Source organism: Centroberyx gerrardi, chromosome 8 (genome assembly GCF_048128805.1).
Source record: "Centroberyx gerrardi isolate f3 chromosome 8, fCenGer3.hap1.cur.20231027, whole genome shotgun sequence".
Taxonomy (NCBI): domain Eukaryota; kingdom Metazoa; phylum Chordata; class Actinopteri; order Beryciformes; family Berycidae; genus Centroberyx; species Centroberyx gerrardi.
The window spans coordinates 7,654,526-7,677,989 of NC_136004.1; the positions used below are offsets into that span (position 1 = coordinate 7,654,526).

Here is a 23,464-nt window from a genome sequence, read left to right on the forward strand (position 1 = left end):
TTCAATACATCACTCTATGAATTACCACCCAGGAGCAGAGTGAGGGTGTTTACGCCGGGCTGTCCCGCGAGGAACAACAGAACAATGCTGTCGGACACTCCATTACCTTCCCTGATGAAATTAGCGGTAGAGGTTCAGTGACACGGAGTGAATCCGCATTCATCGGCGGCCCCCGATATGTGACTGGGCGCACACTAAGACCGTGCCCTTTCTTCATTTGATATCGCGTTTGCCTGCGGTAATTGATTTTCGCCTGAAGGAGCGTCATCGCCGGGGCTTCCGAAAGGTCAAGTGGTGCATGGTGACAGCTCTATGTGCGGAGAAAGGCAGACGGCACTCAGACAGCCACGTCTGTCTGGGGCCGGGGGAGAAGGTGTCCTCATTTCATATACACCAGACGCCTTATCTATCTGCCCGCGTCCGTCGCTCATCCCACGGATCGCATCGTGGGGCGCACGGGATCATCCGACCTCATCGAGGCGGGGAAATGCGGGATCGTTTCTCGCGCCGCGGATACCACTCCGTGCCGGTGTTTGGTATTCGGATGCTATATTCAGCAGGCTCCTAGCGATGCAGAGGCATACCATCCCCTTGTGCAAATGTTGTGGGAAGTTTTTCAAAGGCTTGTGAGCTTTAGAGAGAGGGAAGAGTGCAGCCTTTGATCTCTGCCGCTGTCTGTGGCGAAGATGTGCAGGCCCCGGCCCTGCGATGGCACCGCAGCGCTCACCCAACAATCCCTCCAGCCGTCCTCCACCCCCTTTCATCCCTGCAACCCTCCCACCCCCCCCACCCTCTCCCACCCCCACCCCAGCCCTGTCTAAGCACAATGGATACAAAGGGCTGTGGGTGCTATAGTGACAGAAGATCTATCCTTCCACTGGCAAGGCCCGGGAGCCCCTGTACCCTCGTAAATCACCTGCCTAACAATGAGCCTTAGTTTACCCCTTCTCCTCCTCCGTTCTCCGCTATCCTCTCCCCTCCGAGTGCCATCAGGAAGCTTCTCGCCTCCCATAAACACCCCTAATTACCTTGGTGTGAAAGTGCCTGCTTTGTTAATTTCTGCGTTCAGCACCGTTCCCGCAGTTTTCGCGTCTTCTCCTGCGGAAGAGTCACATTTGAATTCTATTAAAGTCCCTGCTTGTTTTCCATGCCTCCATGTGGAACACCTGATCACGTTACTCAGCACTTTTAAGGCTACTTGGCACTTTTGATATGATGTTCTTGCACTGAAAATGTTGATTTACACTTGTGGTATATACTGTATACTCTAGGTAATCTTGTATCCACCCCACATCAACATTAGCAGTCAAGTTGAGGCGCCTGCCCATGAATCACGCTGCTGACTGCTTAAGGTGGGGTTTAGCCCTTTTTGTGTCCCAGCTGGAAGGACAGGCATTTTTACTCAAGGTTGGGGACGGACATATTCCTCATATTCATACGAATGGGGAGAGAGAGAGACAGGGCGAGGGAGAGCGAGCGGAAAAGCCTTTTGTACTGTGGGCTATTTATATTCCTCTGGGGCGGCTGACAGACCTTCATCCTTCAAATCAGCCCCATCGCCGGTGGACTTAATGCCTGTCCTGGTGCACCTCCCTGCCATTTGATCACAATCCATTAAACCATTATGCTCGCTAAAAGCACTAAGAGGGTATCTGAAAACTGCTCCCATTTCCTTTACCACGCATCCTCCCTGCGGACCTGGATAGGTGAACAGAGAATCTAAATATCGTAGAAGGGCAATGCCTCGGTCTTGATGTCTCTGGACGGCGTTAAGTCTGTATGAATACGCATATATGTACTAGGAGATGACCATGATAGTCTAAACAGACTGTTGGGCTTAGGTCCTTAGGTTCAAAGTGTGAACCCTAGCCCATGTGTTTAAAATAAAGCACCCCCCCTTTACGGGACCCCAGTGCCACCTGAAGAATGTAACCTCATGCTTCCCAGTGTCCATCAGGATAACCAAACAAGGCCGGACGCTGACCCCCCCCACCCCCCCACCCCACCCCCCGACTGAGAAAACTAAATTGAAACCACTCTGATGGCCCAGAGCTTTGTAGTGAGACTTGAGGTGTTCTCCAAAGCCTTGATTTAATTATCCTCATGAGTCGAACATGCTGGTGCAACATTTTTACTGCATGACTTACAAGCATGTAAATGGTGATCAAATGAGGCCCAGAGGCAACGCTGAGCCATGTTGTGGGGGGTTGCAGGAGTAAATATGTCCTTTATGGGATGCAACATTCCTAAAGACTTCAAATGCCTTCATGGCAAAGGGGAAATAGAGTTAAATTCACCCCGATGTGTTGTTTATGAAGGTTAATTCAAAGGGCTTTGTTCAGATGTGAGTGGTTGACCAGCTCACACTACAGGTGGACATCAGGACTTGTCCAGATTCAAGTCATAAAAATCAGTCATGCTTGAAATAATCCTAATGTGCCACCTGGATCAGGAGGCAAGAAATTAGTCCTAAACCTTCACACCTTCACCTAGAAAATCATGTAGTTTGTCCTCAGCCTATAAGCCAGACCCAGGGCTTCCTTCAGCTTGTGAGCGCATTACAGAAGGGAAAAGTGGAAGGAGGTGGGGCTCGGTATGTGAACTGTCTCACATGTGTGTCTGAGAGTGATTCTTGTTGTGTAGAGGGTGATGCTAATAGCGCAGGAATGTGTGAGAGGACGGGAGCTACTACTGACGGCCCACTTTCTCCAAGGGCCTCATTGAAGCTGATCTGTGCTGAATGAGCGCATGCACGTCAATCACAGACTGCACTCCCTATATGGAAAAAAATAAATTTCACATGTACATGGGGTGGGGAAAATAACAGAAAAACCACATGAAAAAAGACTTTGACTTGGAAATAACTACATCGCAGCTAACAATCACCACTTTTATTTTCAAAGCAACATGAGGCAACTGCCAGAATTCCAAAGACGCCAAATAGTCAGATGCATTGGTCAAACAACTAGCCAAGATATTTATTGTGGCAAGAGGAATAGTCTGGAAAATGATGACAGCATGTGCCAAACACGGACAAACTGCAGCGGCAAAGAGGAACAGCGGTCGCGATTCAAAGCTCACTCACAGGGACAGACAGGCACTTAACAGGATAGATGCAAAATGATGGCCCCAAAAATTAGAACAGAATTGAATCGGCACCTCTGTGACACAGTCTCACCAAAACTGCACATCTTGAGCTTCACAAAGCTGGGATTTATGGCAAGGCTCCCATTCGGAAACAGCTTGTATCCGCGGCCATCATCGTCAACTTCTGCCAGGGAGGTTATGTTTCCGCCCCTGTTAGTTTGTTTGTTTGTCTGTCTGTCTGTCAGCAGCGAGATATCTCAACATATGAACGGAATCCCATGAAATTTGGTGAACAGATAGAGTTTGGGCCAAGGAACAGTTGATTGGATTTTGGTGATGATCCAGATCTGGAATTTCCACCATTAAACTAACAGATATAGAGACTTGATTCCAAATCCTAAGGAGATGTTTGCAGGGTGAAGAAATCAATTTAACTTCATATTTTAGTGAAAGGAATGATGTCCTTGGGTGTAACAGCAAGTTGGAGAATTGTTCAGTGTTGTTTTAGTTTAGTTTAGTTTGTAATTTATGAAATACAATACGCACGATCGATTTGAAATGATCAATATAGCACATTTCAGTCATAAAGTTCTTTCCAGAGTCTTCTTTGTGCTTGATTCATTTTCCCAATAACGTAGGACAGAATGGAAAAACTCTACGGAAACCTCAATCCTGTTATAGTGTTATTACAAATCTTACTGTGTAATATTTGCAGTATTGCAACATAGAAAAAAAAAGAAACTCTTAATATGTTTTATTTCCCTAAATGAAGTGAAAATTGCCTTTTTGCCAGACAAAAGCCCCCAAAAGATTGGACCGTAATCCTCCGCATCGCTGAGTAGCCATTTTTCAAGGGGAAAATAAAACATGATGTTAAAACTCATTAGATAAGGATTTTTGCAGGCGCTGCCATTGTTAGTATAAACAGCAGTCCGCCTGTATAGCAGAGCAGCTCATCATGGCCCTGTAAACGCTCACACATAGTTTTTTTTTTTTTTTTTGTCATCTGGGCCCCTACACTATTAGAATGATTTGCCCAAGGAACTTATGCGAGGAAAGTCAGTATCACCTTTTCACAGATTTTCACATGCTTTTTGTATCACATTTGGCTGAATTTACTTACCTTTTTATTAGGGTTTGACAGATATGAGGCTTTGAAGGCTGATACCAATATTTTGTGTCATATTTCATCAATTTTCATGCCAAAAAATATTAAGTATTTTGTGTTTCCCCCAGAAATGTATTCTTGTCAGAGTAGAAAAGCCTCTGGAACAGCATTTGGACCATATGACACTAAGATTCTCCATTGAAACCCAGGATATAAATAATAAAAAACATGATGATGATTATACAACAAATATGTAATCACACAAGCTGCATCATATCGGAGCTGGACGACACTGACTGGTCAATATCCGATTTGTAATTAAAGGCCAATGTATCGGCAAATGCATCGGCAAAGTATATCGGTCTAATCCTAATACCTTGTTTTAATGTTTTTTTAAAGCACTATTCCCCTCAGTCTACTCTCTCTCTCTCTCTCTCTGTCTCTCTCCTCTGCATCTGGCATCTTGGAGGGAAGCGAAAAACATGATTTTAACAGATGCGGCTTCATTGGAGGTGTCTGGCTGTCAAGGCGCGCCTTATTGCCGAACATTAACCTTTCTACCATCTGTTTCACGCGCTCCGTCCTGACAGAGCAAACCTGACTTCAGTGGCTTTGATTACCACTCCTGGATTATTTATACATAAATTTGCTCGTTTTACAAGACCAGAGTGCGGGTGTCGCTGCCTCAGGAGGATATAGCTTTTGTCGGAGTCAGACAGAAAGCAGTTATCTCGGAATAGTAGATGTTCAATGCTTTCCAGGTGTTACTTTGTGACAAAGTGTTGTAATTTACTTTTTTTTGGTGTACTCACTTTCCCTCAACCTGCCTCGTCTACTTCTACTTCACTTAATGATTTCCTACGTTTCCCAGAATGCCTTTTGACAACTCTGGAGAAAAGGCCTGAACTTGGTGGAGGGAGCGATAGTGATAGTGAGAGTTCCAGTTGAGAAAAAGTGAGAGTTGCCCCTTACTCAAAACACAACATGTGTTGCAGCTGCATTGCATTCTGGGTCTATTGAGGCTATTGTCAATGGAGAAGTTGGTCTCTCTGCCTCTTCTACGATGGATTTCTCCCTGTATGATTGTTGTCAGTGCAAAATGGTGAGTCTACAAAGAGGCTCTTGGTCTTTCTGAGGGACTGACACCAAATCCTGATGTTTACTGTTGATGTTTGAGATAGATGAAACATTATCTATCAAACTGCTGGAAATATCTCAACAAGACGTCAGGTTGTGTACGTTTGGCCAGTTATCCATAAGAAAAATACACCACCAAACAACAAAATGAACCCGTGAATACAAAGTTTTAACAGCGTTAACATGTTTTAGGGTTGATTTGTCCTTAACTGTCAAAAACCCACGATTCCACTGGCGGGACCATCATTACAAATGCATGTCACGCACCCGAGCTTTGTTCAAACCCACAGAACTTTATTTTAAATTCTAGTCAAGATCCCAAGGTTTCCAAAGATACCAAATATGTCATGCTGAATTACTGGGAAATGTGTATAAAATGATGCACAAACATCTAGATTTTTTTCCATTTGATGTAATAGTGCAGTCATAAAAACATGGCAACATTGTATTGGAATATTTCACTCAATATAAGCAGCTAGAGCTTCAAGAAAGCGGAATGAGCAGATGCAGAATACGGATGTGACATTACCGTACAGTATGGCAAAAATGTTTTTTCTAACTCTGAAGCTACTTAAGGGGAAATTTCAGGGGAAAGTCCGGAAAGTTGGGGTTTAAAGGGTTAAGTTGTATTAGGAAAATCAATGTGCATATCACATGCATATACATATACTCATATCACATAGAGAAAACACACAGATTTCACATCAAGCAAATAGAAAGGAATGCTTATTTTCTCATTCATGCCCATGTGTGTTTGAAACTTAATGGATTTTTAAACAGGGTCATGAAACTCGCTCAACACATAAAGTCACGTAAGAGAAAGAAATGCCCCGAAATTGAAGTTACGAGATATTTTTTTTTCCCCCGGCGATATTTCGGAGGTAACGTTGTGCCAGATGAAATATTAATGGTATTATTAAAAGTAAATAGATCTAAACGTAATGGCGCATGGCGGGCCAGGTCTTTCATTAAGAGCAAATGGAGCAGCAACAGGAGGGGAGGTGAAACAGCGCTGCCAGGCCTGTGGAATGCAAAACCTCAGCCATTTCCCCTTTTCTTGGGATTCCTCCTGTCTCCTTTTTTTTTTTTTTTTTACGTCCAGTCATCTTTTTTCTCTCTCTTCTTCTTCTGTCCGACCGGCCTTCTCTCTCAAACTTGTCCCTGAAAGAAAAGTGGCTTTCGCTGAGCTTCCATCTCCATTATTAGATTAACATTCTTCCTCAGCCCCGGTCACAGTCATATATATGTGAATGTGAATTCTTTCACGTAGTTCTCACCCCTCCCTTAGATCAAGTGCAGCGAGGGGAACGGGACAAAGAGGTGGAGAGAAAGAGTAGTGTGTGTGTATGTGTGTGTGTGTGTGTGTGGGGTGTAAAAATTTGCAGAGTATGGGGTGCCTTCGCCTCAATAGGGGCAACTTTTGTTTTGTGTGAGCCTCTTTTCACCCCCCTCCTCCTCTCTCTCTCTCTCTCTCTCTTTCTCTCTCTCTGTCTATGTCTCTCTATGCCAACAAGGGGGAGGGGTCGATGGGTTGACAGACAGACGCAGCTGGCGTGCATAGAGAGCCATGCACTGGTCCCACCCCACCGACATGCCAGAGATAGAGAGACACTTACAGAGAGAGAGAGAGAGAGAGAGAGAGAGAGAGAGAGAGAGCTTGGAGCTGCTGTACTCCCAACACAGAGCTACTGCTGCCTGTCTGGGAACCCTCCATTCTATTCTCACTCACACACACACACACACACACACACACACACACACACACACACCTCCTCCTCCTTTGCCTCCTCTTTCCCCCCTTTCTCTCAACCCCCGGAGGTTTTTGTTCCCTCTCTGGCAAACTTTTTTGTTGAGTGTGTGTGTGTATGTGTGTGTGCAAATTGCGCACAGTTCAATTCTGCTCCATTCCTTTTCTTGGATTCCTGCTTTCGTCAGAGGGGGGTTCTGGAGGGGTGATCATCCACTTTGGTCGGTCGACAACGGCTCCCTTTGCCCTCTCTCTCTCTCTCTCTCTCTCTCTCTCTCTCTCTCTCCACTCCGTACTTATAGCATCTCTGCAGAGGAGAAAGCAGGCTCCTTTTTTCAGCTGTCAAGTGAGCCAGAGATAGAAAGAATAAGACTGGAAGTAAGGCGATTTTGCTTTCAAAATAAAAGCATCACTATTAAACTAAAGAAACAACAACAAAAAAAACATGTTTGTTGATAATGCTGCATTCTCCTGCATTAGATACAAGCTTCTTACCCCTCATGACAGCTTTCTGCTGGGAAATACAACTTGGTAATTTGGCGTTTGCCGATGGACGCCGATTTCTCTGGCTTCCTGAATTCTCATGTTATCAACAAGGAAATACCTGTTGTCAAGTGTGAAAGAAATGAACACAATAATGATATTCATCACATAAGAGCACAGCTACTTGCTGGATTTTTTGATTGTGCTTGACATTCCATTTGGTTTGCTGTAAAACAGAAACTCAAATGTATCACACAAGTGCATGTGCCAAGAGGTGTGGATCAATATGGCTGCTAGAAGGTGCTTCACTTTGAATGGGTGCCAACACTTTGAATGTAGTGGCTTAATATTGGTAAAAAAAAAATACTTATAGAATGAATGTGTAGGGTTGAAGCAATATGGCAGGTTTTGAAAAAAAATATTGATGTTGCTGCTGTGATATTGAGGCACATGATTTAATGTGAATTGGTAAATAAATGTTTCACCATACACATGTTCATGCTAATGTTGCATTTACAAATACATTTTCTGTAGCATAACAGTTGTAAAATTTTGACGGTAATTTTTGTATACTGATGAAGTTATTTTTGCCCTTTTAGACTTATAACCTTTTTGACTTTCAAAATAAAACCCTTATAGAGGGCTTTCAGGTGACATAATGCTCATGGCAGCTCAAGGCTAAGAGCAGCTGATTGCATTTCTCAATGTACATCTTGGCTGTCTCAACAGTATTGAATAGACTTTGGTTACTTTCTGTGCTATTTTTGACCAGAAACTGATCCTTTCATCACTGATACATCTGATGTCTTCTGTATTTAGATGATGTCAGCTTGTGAGTTAGCTAGCTATGGCATAGTATCCATAGTAGGTCACCTATCACTGTTGTCAACACATCTGATTTGCAGAGTGGCTAATGTTACAGTAGCCTATGAGTATTGGTGTAGATTGGTAGTTGCATGTTAATATTAACATCAGATGCTAGCTGACAAGTGTTTGCTCAGGTTTGATTGTTTTGATTGTTTGCTCTGAGCTGAGTCTTGTCAAGCTAGATTAGCTTAACATATAGATCCCTACGCACAACTTGAATCTTTATCAGATATCGCTCTTTTTCTGGCCTGGCTGTTATGGCTGATATATATTATATGTAGCCATTATTTGCATACAGCCAGTTCTCCGATTGACCTCCATGTTGGCGCAAAGCTGTGGTTGCTAGGAGATTTGCAACACAATCACAAAGCCTCCATTGACGAGCACGAGTAATAGCGGCGCTTTTATTTTGAAAGGTAAAATCGCGGTACTTCCTGTCTTGCTCTTGCTAACGCCGTGTGACTTAACGCAGCTGCGTAGAGGATGGCTGCTGCCTGCGTCTGAGCTGCCTCTGCGCTTACAGGGGGAAAACTCAACGTAAATAGACAAGGAAAGCGCGAGGAGACGCGAGGAGGAGAGGAGGGAAAGGAGAACTTTTCCGAGCGGAGGAATTAGTTGTCACATATTTTCCCAGGTGTTTTTTTTATTTTGAGGGAACGAAGGGGATTTTGGACCATGCCTGCTGAAGTGAAACAGGTTAGTGTTGCTGTGACTGCCGGCTCTCCTCTCAGCCTCACCGTTATCTTCAGCCTCTCTCTCTCTCTATCTGCCTCTCTGTCTCTCTCTACCTCCTCGCGGACTAATTGATTCCTCATTTGTATTGGATATTCTTGCATATTTATGATGATTTCTGTTTGGAAAATCACTCTCTAAGCCTCCTTTTTACCCAGTTTAATATTTATACAGTGACAGGGGATTCTCAGCCCTATCAGTGTCCTTCAGGAGGATAGTGCGCGTGCATGAGTGTGTGTGTTGTGTGCGCATATAGATGTGGATGTTTATCCTGTGTGTATGTGTGCGTGCATTCAGGACTGCACATGAGTTACAGCCTTGACTATGTATTTACATCATTTACTGACTACTGTCATGCTGTAAATAGTATGAGCATGGGATATGTTTAGTGGTGGTAGGGGGTCTTGCCTTGCAATGAGCCAGTGATATGAATTATGAGTGCTGTGACACATTCAGGGGCTCAGAAGTCTGTCAGTAGCACTTTGATACCTGGTGCATCTGCGGATCGAGTTCCCCCCCTTTGCACGGCGGTCCCCCTATAGAATGACTGGGTCCCATCAAGGGACATTCAGTGAAGTGCTGAAAGTTTGTTCCTGATGATCGGTTGCGAGAGTCTCAATAACCAGAGGGCAGGATTTATAGCCTGGGCTGTAGTGCCAATTGTGAGAGAGCCACGGCATTAAACCCTTTTGTTTATCACTTGCACAGATACCACAGGAATGTGCTTTTGTTAGCTCAGTGTGTGTGTGTGTGTGTGTGTGTGTGTGTTACTTTGTGTGTGTGTTGTGCGTGGGTGTGCGTGTACCGGAGCACGATGTGCATACGTTATTTGGAAGCGTTCCTGTGTTTGAAGTACATCCACCAGGCAGCCCACGCCGTCACAACGCTCTCTTCCCCGCCGAGCTTGGCAGCGCTCAGATGCACAAAAAAGGAAGACAGACATCCCAAAAAGAAAGAAAAAAAATCTGATTGAATAAGGTCAACTTCTCATCAGCGCCGCCCTCCTCCAACGCCAGGCAGGATTGGGACAGGGGTGGAGTCAACGAACCCCCGTCTTGTCTGGCAGACACAAACACTCTGTCAGGCTCTCCACGTTGCTCTGATGCGTTAGCGGTTGCCCCGGTGGATGAGTGCCACCCCCCGATAACTTGGAGGAGCCTCAGCCGAAAAGGAAAAGCTGTTTGTTTTTGCTCCTGCTTTCCGTCCGTTTGTGTCTTCCTCACACGGGCAGGTTTGGTTTTGATAAGTTGGGAGGGCCGTGCTCCAGATGCGAATAAGGGGCAGCGGTGGTCTGGAAGTTCGAGAAGCGGGGGCTTGTGACTGAAAAGCCACCGGTTTGAGTCTCTTGCCCGGCTGGGAGGATAAAGTGAACGAGTAGAACGCCCCTCCTGTGTCCGTGACCCCCGTCAGACCGAGATGCCTGACATACTTCAGGGCAGGCCGGCATCGTGGCGTGACCTTTTCAACTCGGCTGGACATTCCTCAGCCAGAGAGCACCTGCTTGCGTGTGTTCAAGTCCCGCTACAGCCATAAATGGATCGATTTGCTATGTCTTACACTGTTGTTTTTGTTGTTTTTCTGCTTGCTTTTGCTCACTCTCTCTACTATAGGTCGTTATGCTTTTCAACTGTACGAATCGGGGGTTGAAATGTCACCCGAAACCCCCCCTGTCAGCCTCAGCCGCCCCTTTTTAGCCGCGATGTGTCCCTCGCGGCATCCGATAGCTCAAAATCCGTTTCTATACGCGGAAGATGCGGTGCTTCACACGAGCCTGTAGATAGCGAGGGCAGAGGGGAGCGGAGAGAGATGCCGATCCACTTCGACCTCTTCTTCATGCTGCAGCAGAGCTTACAGTAAATGAGTTTTAGCCCACTGAAGATTACTGCATAGCCCTCAATTACTGGGGAGGCCTGCGCCAGACCATGTCTGAGTTAAATATAAACTTGCCTTTATTTCAGAACTTAGTGCAGCGGGGTGGTGCCCAAATGTTCCAATTCAATTGCTGGAGCTGTAGCATCTTCTACTCAGGAAAAATGGAAGAACAGGAGATTTGCCGTGAAGGAGAAAGGAAAACATTCTGAATTATCCAATAGTAATCATCTTGCCAAGGTCTATCAGAAAACAGACCCTGCTCTTCCTCTGCAGCTTGAAGGACCCGTCTGAATAACAAAATAATTCATCAATGATTCAGCCAAAGACTAAAGGGGGTCTTGTATTCAGACTGCGGGTTACTGCCAGACTCTTGACAGCTAGCGGGGCTTTCAGCCGCAGCAGCCGACTCTTCCCTCCTCCGCCGCTGTTTGATTTCTCACCCAAATTAAAAGCCGTCAACTTCGTCTCTTTCTAGCGGGGGTGTCTCTGTTTGACGGCCCGACCATCCTCGGGTATGTTTTGTTTTTTCCGCTCCTCTCCTCTCACGAATGCTCAGGCTCCTTTTCATGCCTGCGGAAGCGTTACGCATAATATCGTGCAGATCAATATTTGAAGACATGTAGAGCATGAGAAGCAGCATTTGTTTCGGGAGAAAAGGGGGGGGGCATACACAAAAATGTCAGTGACCGGAAATGTGCAAATGGTCAATAGCTTGTGGAGATGGATCCATTAATGCAAGGGGGCTTTACTGGGGAAGGAGGAGGGGGGGGGCTGGTCATGAGTGCTGTTGTGTTTTGAGGGAGGGAGGGTATCGTCATATGGTAGTGGGTGACTGGTGATACCATATGTGTGTGTGTGTGTGTATCCAGATGGCCCACCCAACATGGCGCCTCGCATCACGCAGCCTGCCCATACTGGCCATACTCCCCATGTTTCCCATACCGTTCCCATGGCCGCTCTTATCACATGACCCGTGGCACAGCAGGGTTTGACATGTTATCTGCCGCCCTGCCTTCCATCCACCCACCACCCACCCACCTACTCGGCCTGGGTGCCTGTTTTCGGTTTTTAGTAACCTGAACTGAAGTAACGTGGGAGCAGCTGACCCCCATATAACCACCCCGACATCCCACCATAACTACCCCTCCGCCATCCACACGCCCCCTCACCGCCACCCTCTGTGCTCCTCTCTCCTATGTACTGGAACTGAGCCAAATAGTATTTGCAAATAATTCATAGTAATTGTTATAACTCGCTTGGAGCACCAAAGGAACGTGGTTTGCTACAAGGGACAATACAGTAACTGCCAGAAGAATCACTATAATATTCCCATAGGGACTTATAGTGTGGCTATGGTACTCAATATTGAGTTTATAGTGCCCTTATTGCACTCTGTGGTATTTTTTATATCTCCTTTGGTATCACTATAATATTCCCATAATATTCCTATAGAGACTTATAATGTGTCTGTGGTACTCAATACTGATTTTATAGTGACCTTATCGTACTTTATGATGGTTTTTCTCATCTCCTATGGTATCATTCCTCTAATACTCCTATTAGATATTCTTCTTTTTGTCCTTTTGCTATTAGTTGTAGAGAATTTATTGTAGGATTACTATAGTTCATTTTTGAAAGGACAGCTTAGTTTACTTTTCTGTGATTGATAGCTTATGTATCTGAGCTGTCCTGATGTGACAAAACCCCAGACATCTGATGCACCAAGCAGGTTAGAATTTATGCAACCTGTAATATACTATACTGCAACATACCCTAGCCTGTATTACACTGTACTACAGTATAATACCTCAGGTATTTGGCGTCAGGTGTGTGTTCTGTGATGCAGCAGAGTACCAGGGGTCTGTGCCACTCAACTCCTGGTACTACAACCCCCCCCTCCTCCTCCCCCTTTTCATTGGCGTCCCCTCTATCTGTCCTAACCCATTTGGCTGGCTGACAGTGTGACCGATACAGGCCTGGACTCGCTCGCTCACTGTCCGACCACTGGCGAGGACCATAATGCTCTCTCAGCTTTCATCATCACGCTGATGGAATTAAAAAAAAAAAAAAAGGCGAGTGGCAATAAATTGGGGTTGGGGGGGAGGGCGGTCTGGAGATGGATGCTTTCATATCGCTGTGTTTGGGAACGGCGTTGGGGAGAAGACGCAGTGCATTAATGAGATGGCAGCTTATTATCTTGCTAGAGCAGTTGTTTTTTTTTCTCCTATCCGGCGCTACAGCACGCCCGGTAGCGGGAGCATGTGCAGTGTGCATACAGTACGGTGACTGTATGCATGCATAAATTTCATGCACGTCCCTGCATACATTACACTGTGTTTTTGTGGCTTACATTGTGCACAGCTAGGCAAGCAACTGCCAATGAGTTGTTAATGAAGACCTGGCTGATGGAGAGTGCTGTTTCTTTGTGCTTTTGCTCCCCTGCTGCCAAATACAGTAAATCCTTCAGAGGTGAGGTGTGGAAACTGAGTCAGCTTACTTCCTCCCTTCGCTGTCCCCACACACAAATGCACACACACACACACACGCACTGGAGGCTACGGAGGAACATCAATTGGATCCCCTGCTTATTTACTCAGTGTTTGTCTGCAGGCTAGGGACAGGGGTAGCCCTGTTCTGAGTGGAAATGGGATTCATGGTCTCCCGGCCTGTGCACGGTAAACACCCTCCTATCTGTTCTTCTGGAAGCCTGCAACAAGAGACGTGTTTTCGATCGGGAAGATAAGAAGGCCACTAACCTCAGAGAAAGCAGAAAAAAAGCAGCTCCATCACAGCGTGGTAAAGGCTGACCAGAAAAAGCCGGGGAAGCAGGAATCGTCATGCTCCAAATGAAGTTTGCGCTTGTGGCCACGTCAAGGCAGTAATTATTGTAGTGACAATATTTACATGATAATCTCAAAGCCTAATTGCGGTGTGATTACATAATGGCAACAGTTTGGGTTATTACACAACCAGACTGTTCTAATTTAATAGATATAAACACCGCCGTCCTATCACATGAAGCCATGATCGATAAGTTAGCGCTGTTTATTGATGCTGTCGAAAAATGTTTGTACTGGTAATAATGGTAATAATAGAGTTGCTAAACAAGTTGAAAGCACTTTTATATAAGATCTGCACAATCTGCTGTCCCCCCTATCTGCAGTTGGCTAGTTTTCTGGCACATATTAGGTGTGTTTGTGTGTGTGTGTTTGCAGGTGTCACCACTATAATTGGCTTGCCACCAGGAGCTGTGGTTAAAGGTGCGCATGTGACAGTTTTTGGGCAGCTTTATGGAAACATGGAAGGATGAAGACCCCGTTGACACTGAAGCCAGTGATTAATGACGCCAGGGACGGCGGAGTTTGGCAGGCAGCGCCGCACATTTGCTTTGTATCATTAGCCCTCGCACACCGAGAAAGTCCCGTTTTTCATCGCGTCGATGCGCCTTAGCATAGCGGCCGGCGAGGTGAGCGGTGATGTATAGAGGCGCCGTGGCTGAATTTGACCCTAATTGATGCCCTGAGCGCACTGTACAGCCCCGCCACTGTGTCTCAGCAAAATATTGATAGTGCAGATTTAATTTCCGCCGGGGGAGAAAAGCGATCGTTGGAGTGCATCAGAAGGACTGCTGAAACACAAACAGTGCTCAAGGTAGCCCATAGGATTAGTGGCCGATTGATAAATTGATGCGATATGTGCTATTTGTCCTGGATGGAAAATTAGGACAGCCATTGACCACAAGAGTCATTGAAGACCTTAAAGTGGAAGTTCATTCCGCCTATTGCTTCCTCCATTTTCCCCTGTACTGTACGTCTGCTTCATGGCCACTGCCACCACCCAGACCTTCAAGACCGGAGGGTTTGGATCTGGGGCCCTTTGAAAAGAACTGGGGCTTCTTTGACAGTTATGTATAGAGTCCATATAGACCCCGTCCCCCCCCCCCGTCCTGCAGCTGGGGACCTCTTAGAGAGGCCCTGAGGGGGGAGGTCAAAGTCCTCATAAAGCTTCCCTCGACCAGAAATGCAGGAACAAATGCCTCCCTACTTCTCTCTTTAACCCCCTCCAGTACCGCCGACATTGTACCGGACAAAACACGCAACGCGGCCGTGGGGGTTGGGGAGCAAGAGATGGCTCGGGCTCCTCTTCGCGTGTTTAGTCTGGAACTTTCTTTTGAGGGATTAGCCCACTTCCTGCCTCTGGGGCAGCCGCTGGAGGCAGTGGGGGAGGCTGGGGAGAGCATCGATCCTCCATCATCGTACCATCTGTCTCCTGCTGCCTTTTGGGATTAATGATTCCCTCTGACAGCTCTTTAGCGGGGCTCTATCAGTGCAGGCTGGCAATTCAGATTACACCGACATGTGGCGGTGCGAGGAGCGTGCGCGAGGCCTCCCCTCTGCTTCCCTGCACTTGAAGGAGTTGAAGGAGTCGTCACAGTCGTAGACATTAGAGTTTGATATTGATTCTTGAAGACCGTTGCTGATTGACAAAAGCTGCTGATAATAGGGCAAAAAAATTGTAAAAATGGGTAAAAAATGGGTAAAAAATGTATTCTCCAGTGCATCACATTCTTATTTGTCGGATTGAGAATCTATTCTCTATTATCGGTACTTGAATGTACGTTTTTTTACAGCACAGAACAAGAGCGCATTCAATTTTTAGTTTTGATCTTAGACTCTGCTCCTTTGGTGGCATTATAGCTTGTCCAACTGTCTACTGTGGTCAAGTGGGAAAATTCAAAATGGCAATATAGAATCTATGTATCACATCACATATAATCCTGATGAATCGACAATTGATTTTAAATGGAATCATCATCCCAAGAATTGAAATCGAATGATGACATTCCCACCCCTAGTCGACAGCCGATATCTTGTGCTGATTTTCATGTCCAAAAATTCCAAATAAATTCAAGTTTTCAGTGTTTCCCCCAGAATTGTATTCTTGTCAGGGTGGAAAAGCCTCTGAAACCTCTCTTAGACCATCATGGGACACTAAAACTCTGCAACTGAAACCCATACTTCAGTTGAAATTCTTTTAGGTGTGTTAGCAGCTCCTTCAGGCAAAGTGAGGCAGGTTTCATTGCAGGTTTTACAGACTGTTGAGTAGAATCCTCCACCACCACACTGGATGATTGCTCTGGTCAGACATCTGATATAAAAAAAGATAATAATAAAAACATATTGACCAGCTGAAGTCAGGAAGGAATCTCCAACTTATTGGAGGTGGACAACATTGACTGGCCGATCTCTGATTTTTAATAAAAGGCCAATATTGGCCTGTTATATTGGTAAAAACAATATATGAGTCTAACCCTATAGAATTGCCTTTGACTGCTCAGTCACAAAGCCTGCAGGGAGTTAGTATTTTGTCATAAACGACTCTCGACATGTGGACTGTCCGTTACTGACAAGTCGGCGGTTGAGATGTATTGATGAGGTCTGGTGCTTCATTAGAATGCTGTTCTGAACCTCCCTGTTTACAGCGCACAATAGTGGCTGTTACTGCTGATGGCCTGGGTCCAGGGAGAAAAATAAAAGAGAATGATAGAGGGAGAAAGCGAGCGAGAGGGAAAGTCCAAACTGCCGTAAGGCGACCGGCCTTGGGGCCGCAGCAGCCCCTGCTACACGCAGCCTCCTCTCCAGCAGCCACAGCTCCGGCCCCATCCCCGCCTCCACACGAAGATTATGCTAACCAGTGGCAAGAGTTCAGCCAAACCAGGAAAAGAGACTCCTAAAAAGGGAAAGATAAACGGGTTCCTGGCATTCTCCGGTGTGCCGATTCTCCACGCAGACAATGGTTTGTACAGTTCAATGCTTTGTACAATAGAGGCATCCAGACACTGGGCCGGCTGTCATATGCCATTACATGCGATGGCACAGCATTGTTACTCATCTCCTCATCTTCTCTTGATATGTGCTTGGCCCGTTCCCAGAGGAGCCACTGGTGAACAATGAAGTGATGCGCCTCCTCGCGCATTCCACAAGGTTCTATTGAGCTGTCTAATGAACCTCGACTGCATACGTGGCCTGTGATGGCTGCTGAGGCTCCCCGAAAATACCATCTCGCCCCATCACACCCCCTCATATTTAATTTGTTTGGAATGTGTAATAGGCTGTGAAGTGGAGCGTGGTGCAGTGTTGATCTGTGCCAGCCAGGTCTGCGGATATGGAGGGACAGGTGCCAGCCAGCCGTGGAAGGTGCTGTAGTTAACACCCTGCCCTGGGTTGGAGAGTGTGCAGTCCTGGCGCTCTGATTTAAGCTTTCGGAGTTGCCAATGCACTGTTGCTGCAGCCAAGCAAGCTTTTAGATTGGTAATAGGACATAATGGCTCTGTGTTCTTTTTTTCAAGAGAGGGAGGGAGTTGTAGAGTTTGAGATACAGGAGAGAAGGTTGTGTCAGGTATTCAATCCCAGGCCAGTAGGGGCACATATGGGTCCAAAAGAGGAAAGGTGGGGGTCTTAACCACTACCACTATTCCATCACTGAGCAGATGACTATTATTTAAACCTTCTACCAGTCAAATAGTTGGAATTTGACGACTTTGGCGACCCCTAGAGTCCGTTAGTGGTAGTGTGTTTACTGTCGCAAAGACGACTCGCAACTTCAACCATAAACAAACTGCAGCAAAAATGACTCATTTTTGATTGTATTAATGAGAATATAACAGATAATTTTGATTTTCATTACCTTGGACTGCGGATTTGCTGCTGTTTTTGCTGCATGTGTTGACATAATTCCACAATTTGTGACACCAAGCAGGAGATATTGAAGACTAGAAAAAATTCCATGTCGTAATTGTACACATAGAAAGCAATTGGATAATAATATACAGTGGAGAGTGACAGGATGGATGAGAGAGAGAGAGGATGACGTGTGAGAGAGGTCATGAGCTGGATTTGAGTACATACTGTAGTTTAAGCTGCTGAGCCACCAGGACACCTTGTTTTCCTTCATTTTTTCTGCTTATGACCCTCAGAATGGCAGACATTGACGTAAATAGCTCAAACCTCTTTATATCTGGCAGTTTCAGCGGTTTTGTCTGTGTCCTTTGACTGAGTGGAAGAAAAATATATGCTTGAAGAATGATGCCCCAAGTATATCTCCTCTAAAACAACATACCCACTGCTGAAGAATCGCAGCCTATATTTTCCTAACTGGACCTTTGGCTGCCATCACCATTACACTCACATGTGTATTTATTTCCCTATGGCAGCTCTAAGTTGCCATTGGTTACCAAGCTGCTTTTCTGGGTCCTGAGAGATTCAAGGAGGCCCTCCATTTAACACACTGGCCGGTCAGGCGCTGTACAAAGGCATTTTATTGTTTTTTTTTTTTTGTTTTTTTGGCCTCAGATTGAGAACGTGTGGATGAGAGCGCACTAAACCCTGCAAAGTTCTCAAAGTTAAGCAAACAAGGCCCGTTGACACAGACCTCCTTGAGTTCCCGAATTCTTTTCGTCATATTCTAGTACAGTTAAGAGAGGCTTAATCCAATAAGACCCGCTCTTTGCCTGTTTTTTGCTCTGTCTCTCTCGAATCCGGCTCTGAGTGTGTGCGTGGGGGTTCGGGTTTGTTCCTGTGAAAGAGTGGCCAGCTCCGCCACTCTGCTGTTCGGGCCACGAGGGACTACAGGGAGTGTTTTTTGGGGTCACGGAGCAGCTACATTCCAGACTCTTATGTTCGGATTCTTCAGTCTGCTCCGAGTCGTGACCCACCTCCACTGTTCCCCTCCGCTCGGCGTCACTTCTCCGCGGTCCCCTCAGACATAACGTCCCCAAGAGACTGGTGCTAATTGAGGCTGCTAGTGTCTGTACCTGGCCAGCCGAACATGTATCAAAGCCCTCCTTGTGCATTGCATACGCGCCACTTACCGTCGAGCCAGAAGTCACGGGAGACCAGACGGAGTACTCCCCCTCTCCAATCCTTCATGTTCTCACGCCACTCATGTTGTGGTCTTTAACAAGGCCTTGTTATGGTCTTCTAGTGACAAGCACTGAGCGCTTTAGTACCTCCCCTAATTACCTGGAGAAGATGTCTGATAAGCACCCTTTTTGCAAGAAATTGGTGCTTTTAATTTTTGCTTCAACTCTTTGATCGTAATTTTTGTCGAGCTCTTTATATTTGTAAAATCATCTAGTTTTATAGTAATTCACTGGTAGGTTTTGGCAACTTTATTTGCTGGTGAATATTGGACCAGTAAATTTTTCATTTCTATGGTGAAGTAATGCAGTGCTGCTGTATTAGTTTTACAAGTAATGAACATAGAAATATGTTCTGGTATATTAGTGATGACAAAGTGCCTGGATTCTCTTAAAAGTCTGGAATCATTCCTACCAAACTCTCTCAAATATGGTCAGAGCAGCAGGGGATGAGAGTTGGATGCTGAATCTGAGGGACAGCCTTCAAAGGGAAAGCTATTGTGTCCCCTGCCACATTGTGGTGTGGAAATCACAGTGGGCACGTGCACAGAGACCCGGTCTGATTACAGGCCTCCATCCACGCAATCTGAGGCTTGCAGGCAGCAGGACTGGCATGATGTCCCCAACCCTCCGACCCTGGAGCCCAGGAGCCATAAGCTGCCGCTGCTGCACTGTACTCCAGTCTCTATGGCAAACAAGCCTCCTGTCTCCTCTCTCTCCGGCACTCACCGGCAAACCTAATTAACTTTGCCTCTCCACCGAACACTCCCCCCCTCTCCTCTCCCACAGCCTTGCACTCTGAGAAGGTCTGCATCGCTTTGAGTACTCTTTCCCCCCTGAGTATTTCGGAGTCCCGGGCCGGGGGTTATCCGGCGCCAATTTGCGGCACCTGAACTCTCAGAGGTTTGTTTCAAAGTCGACCTTAGGCGTATTGTGTTCGGCTCGGCCTGTTTCGGGGCTTGAGAGGTGCGGAGGTGCGCGGTGTCGAGAGCAGATGCTGCAGAGGAAGACTTTCTCTGTCTTATCACTGCAGATAACCTCTCCAGGGAGGAGCTGAAGTCTGCAAGATGGAGTTTAAAAGTAGGTTTCTTTGGTATGTTTACCATACGGAGGGTATAGGAGTTAGGGTATGTGTGTTTCTGTGTGTGTGCGCATTGTGGATGCTATGCTACTGTGTATAAATTATTGTGTATTATGTATATCTGGTAGTGTTTGTGAACTTTGCTAGCGGCAGCACTGCAGTATTGTGCAGCGGGGTTCTGAAGTGGGTCAGCGCTGAAGCTCCCATTCTCTCTCTAAGGGGCACCTGAGAAAAAAAGCGTACAGCCAGGAGAGATCCACCAGAGCAGGACTCTACCGTCAGAGTGTCTGGACACACTTCTGTCCTCTCTGGGCATGGTGGCACTGAAAGAAATTTAAAAAAGATACCTGCACACTGGATTAATGCTCCCTCTGTGACTTATTCAGCAACCTGTCTTCGCCAGGCATACTCAAAATTTGGATGTGCACGCACTACTTCTCCACTGTCACGTTGCAGTAAGTCCCATTTGTTCAATTAAAGCCTCGTCTTCATTGGAAACGCTAGATTGTTTTTTAGTTGTTTAGTTACTTTTACTTGCCTCGGAGCCTGTTTCATAATGAAGAAATCGTAAGAGAGTGCAACAGAATTACCATAGCCAATATATTTTTTTTTTTCCAGTTAATATGGATATTTTGCTCTCTCTAGTAGTTACATTTTTTTGGCTTGGGGTTTCGGCTGGGCTGTTCTGAGTGATGAGCAATTGGCTGCTCATGGATCTTTCAATCCTCCCTGGCAGGCAGCGCTGCCTTTAATTGTTGCATGCCTCTGGAACGTGGCTCGCTAATGGGCTGTTGGAGTCCCAATCAGTCAGCGGCGTGTTTTCTCTCTCTAATAACAACAGGACGGCCTTGATGATGCAACAAACTGTCTTTGTCTGGGTGCCGTTTGGTTCGGTTCTGATGTCAGTGTCTGCTGGGTCTGTTTGTGCGCGTGTGTCACCTGCCTGGTCTTTTGAAACAGCAAGTGCGATGAAATATGACAGCCACAAACTCAAAACACTTACAGAGACTAATTTCTCAGGCTGTGACAACCTAATCCCGGCTGAATGTGTGGAGAATCTGTTTTGATGTTACTCCAGAAATGTCCTTAGTAGGGGGGTTTATTTGGTTGATGTGGCTGCTGATGCTTCCCCACATCGGTAAAGGTAGCTCAGTAAACACTCGATCATAGCCACTAATCCTCTTTGACAGAACCGAGAGCTCACACAGGTAAAGGGTCCTGTATAGATTATGGTCAGGGTGGGGCTTTTCCCGTAAAACTCCAGGGATTTGCATAATATGGGCTTATTGCTCAGTCTCTGGATCCATTGTGGATTGAATCAGGGATGTCACTCTCCTCTTGTTGAATAGATCCAAGGGCTGACTCATTTTGTTTTGTCATACAAGTCCATAGAGGCGGTTTGGGAAACTGGAACAGCGGCGGTGTAATACCTCAAATGAGTCATGATCCATGTGACACCCCACCCCCCTTTCCCCCCTTCCCAATGTCTTTTCTGGGGGCTACTGTTGGAGCTGTGGAGCGAGGGCAGCTGGTGAAAGGGGATTAAACCATTCAGGCCGAAATCAGCGCTGCCCTTCATTCCGCTACATACCGCTGTCCTTCCCTTTGCTCTCCTCTGTTGCTGAGTCCTTCTTTTGGCTTTAGAGCAAGGACTGAAACTCCTGGCAAGGAAAACAAACCTCTTAATAGGGGGAGATGTGAGCACCTTGTCACCATATGGGGCTTGGAATTCCACGGAATTGCTCTCTAATCTCCACAACATGTTAGGAATTTGAAGCCCTTGTTTTTCGGCAGAAAATAGCTGCCCATTCACCGCTTGGCTTCTGCTTCGGTGTGCAGTGTTGATGCTGCAATTCTGGTGCCCTGACTTTTGACACACACACACACACACACACACACACACACACACACACACACACACAACAATATCTACAGTGCCGTTATAGGTAGAATTAAAGCTGCACTAGGCAACTTTGCATGTTGTTGGTGCCACATGGCAGCGAAAGGTAACTGTTTGAAAACTGTTTGAACTTCAATGCCCAGAAATCATGTAATGTGTTGTCAGTAAACTGCACACAGCACGCTCATGTTTACCAACCTGGCTGGTCTGGAATCGCTCTATACCAACGAATGCCAAAGGGACAAGAGACTGCTGTTTGGGAGACAGTTGTTTTCCATTGTTAAGTGTTGATTCATCACTTTCTGTGGACGGACAAGTGTCCACACCTGACACCAGAAGTTCATTTGGGCAAATGTATGGCGTCTCAATTAGTGCAGATGGGACGCTCTTCTTTGTTGTAGCACCACGTGATTTAGGCTGATAAGTTGGGTGTATTTTTACATAAAACTTTAGCCTATTGCAGCTTTAAATACAGTCAACCCCCCTTCTCCCGCTGTATATTGCATTTTGCAGCCACCCAACATCCATGTACTTAACCCTAAGGTGAGCATAGGTCATCCCTTTCAACATTGCCACAGGGCCCACATCTTGCATCTAACATGGGAGGGTAGGGGGTGACCAAGAGGGGGCAGAGGTGGGAGTGCTTGGGTAGGGCTTCTGCTTCGGGGCCTTGACTGATGGAGTCTTCCCCCTGCTGAAGTAAAATGGGTGCGTGTCAGATATGTTTGCCTTGCTGTAATAGCGTGATGCACCGCCGGGCAGGGAAGCAGTTTAGCAGCTTTGCTACTGTGCTGAGAGGTCCTTCAGCAACTTGCTAAATGGCTACTGATGATTCAAGGCTGTCTGCTTCCCAGGCGAACTGATGTCCTGTTTTCCAGCTTGGCTTTTCCCTCCTCTGGCAGTGATGTTTTGCAGATTGTAACTGTGGAGTCTAGCGGGTCAGAGCAATGTATTCTCATAGTACTGTACATGTGCATGGGTTGGGGGTCATTAAAAAAGGTTTGCTGGAATCTTGCGCTCACATAGCTATCTTAACATCATGCTGTTGAAGGTTTTATAATTGATGGGGTGACATATTTATGGCCTTTGCAAAACGTTTACGATATTGCTTTTCCCATGGAACTGGCAGAGATGGCCTCTATTTGTGGTCAAGACTTGAGTCAATAAAGATGACCTCAATTTATACTATACAGTGTCATCCCTGTTGTGAGATATTGTTGTTTGTGTGATGAATCAGATCTGGCAGAGATTTTTTCTCAGGCCGCATTTTTTGAGGTTTTTAGGGTGGGGGTCCGTTGGTACCCGATTTCATGACACAGTAAGTTATGTGTAAACAGTAAGCGAGAGTCATCGTTTTCCTTCCAGTGAGGAGAAAATAACTTGTGGTGGGGTTGCATGCAGTTTCTCTTTGCATCCTTGAATCATAATCTGGAACAGGCCGTTCCCCATTTGATACATTCCACAGGTTTAGCCGAGGTCTTCGAATATCATCCCTCTTCTGCTTCTTGCTCACCGCATCTCTGGCCTGAAAA

The 23,464-nt window shown here is 46.0% G+C and overlaps 1 protein-coding gene across 3 annotated transcripts in view; it reads left to right on the plus strand.

Moving 5' to 3' along the window:
- The first annotated feature begins 8,946 nt into the window (after nucleotides 1-8,946).
- The window catches only part of arvcfb (ARVCF delta catenin family member b), a 109,274-nt gene continuing 94,756 nt past the window's right edge, over nucleotides 8,947-23,464 (plus strand). For all 3 annotated transcript variants that reach the window (XM_078284981.1, XM_078284982.1, XM_078284980.1), the window contains exon 1: nucleotides 8,947-9,125. In XM_078284981.1, the coding sequence (XP_078141107.1) occupies nucleotides 9,105-9,125 (21 nt within the window). In that variant the 5' untranslated portion in view covers nucleotides 8,947-9,104. The remainder of the gene's footprint in view (nucleotides 9,126-23,464) is intronic.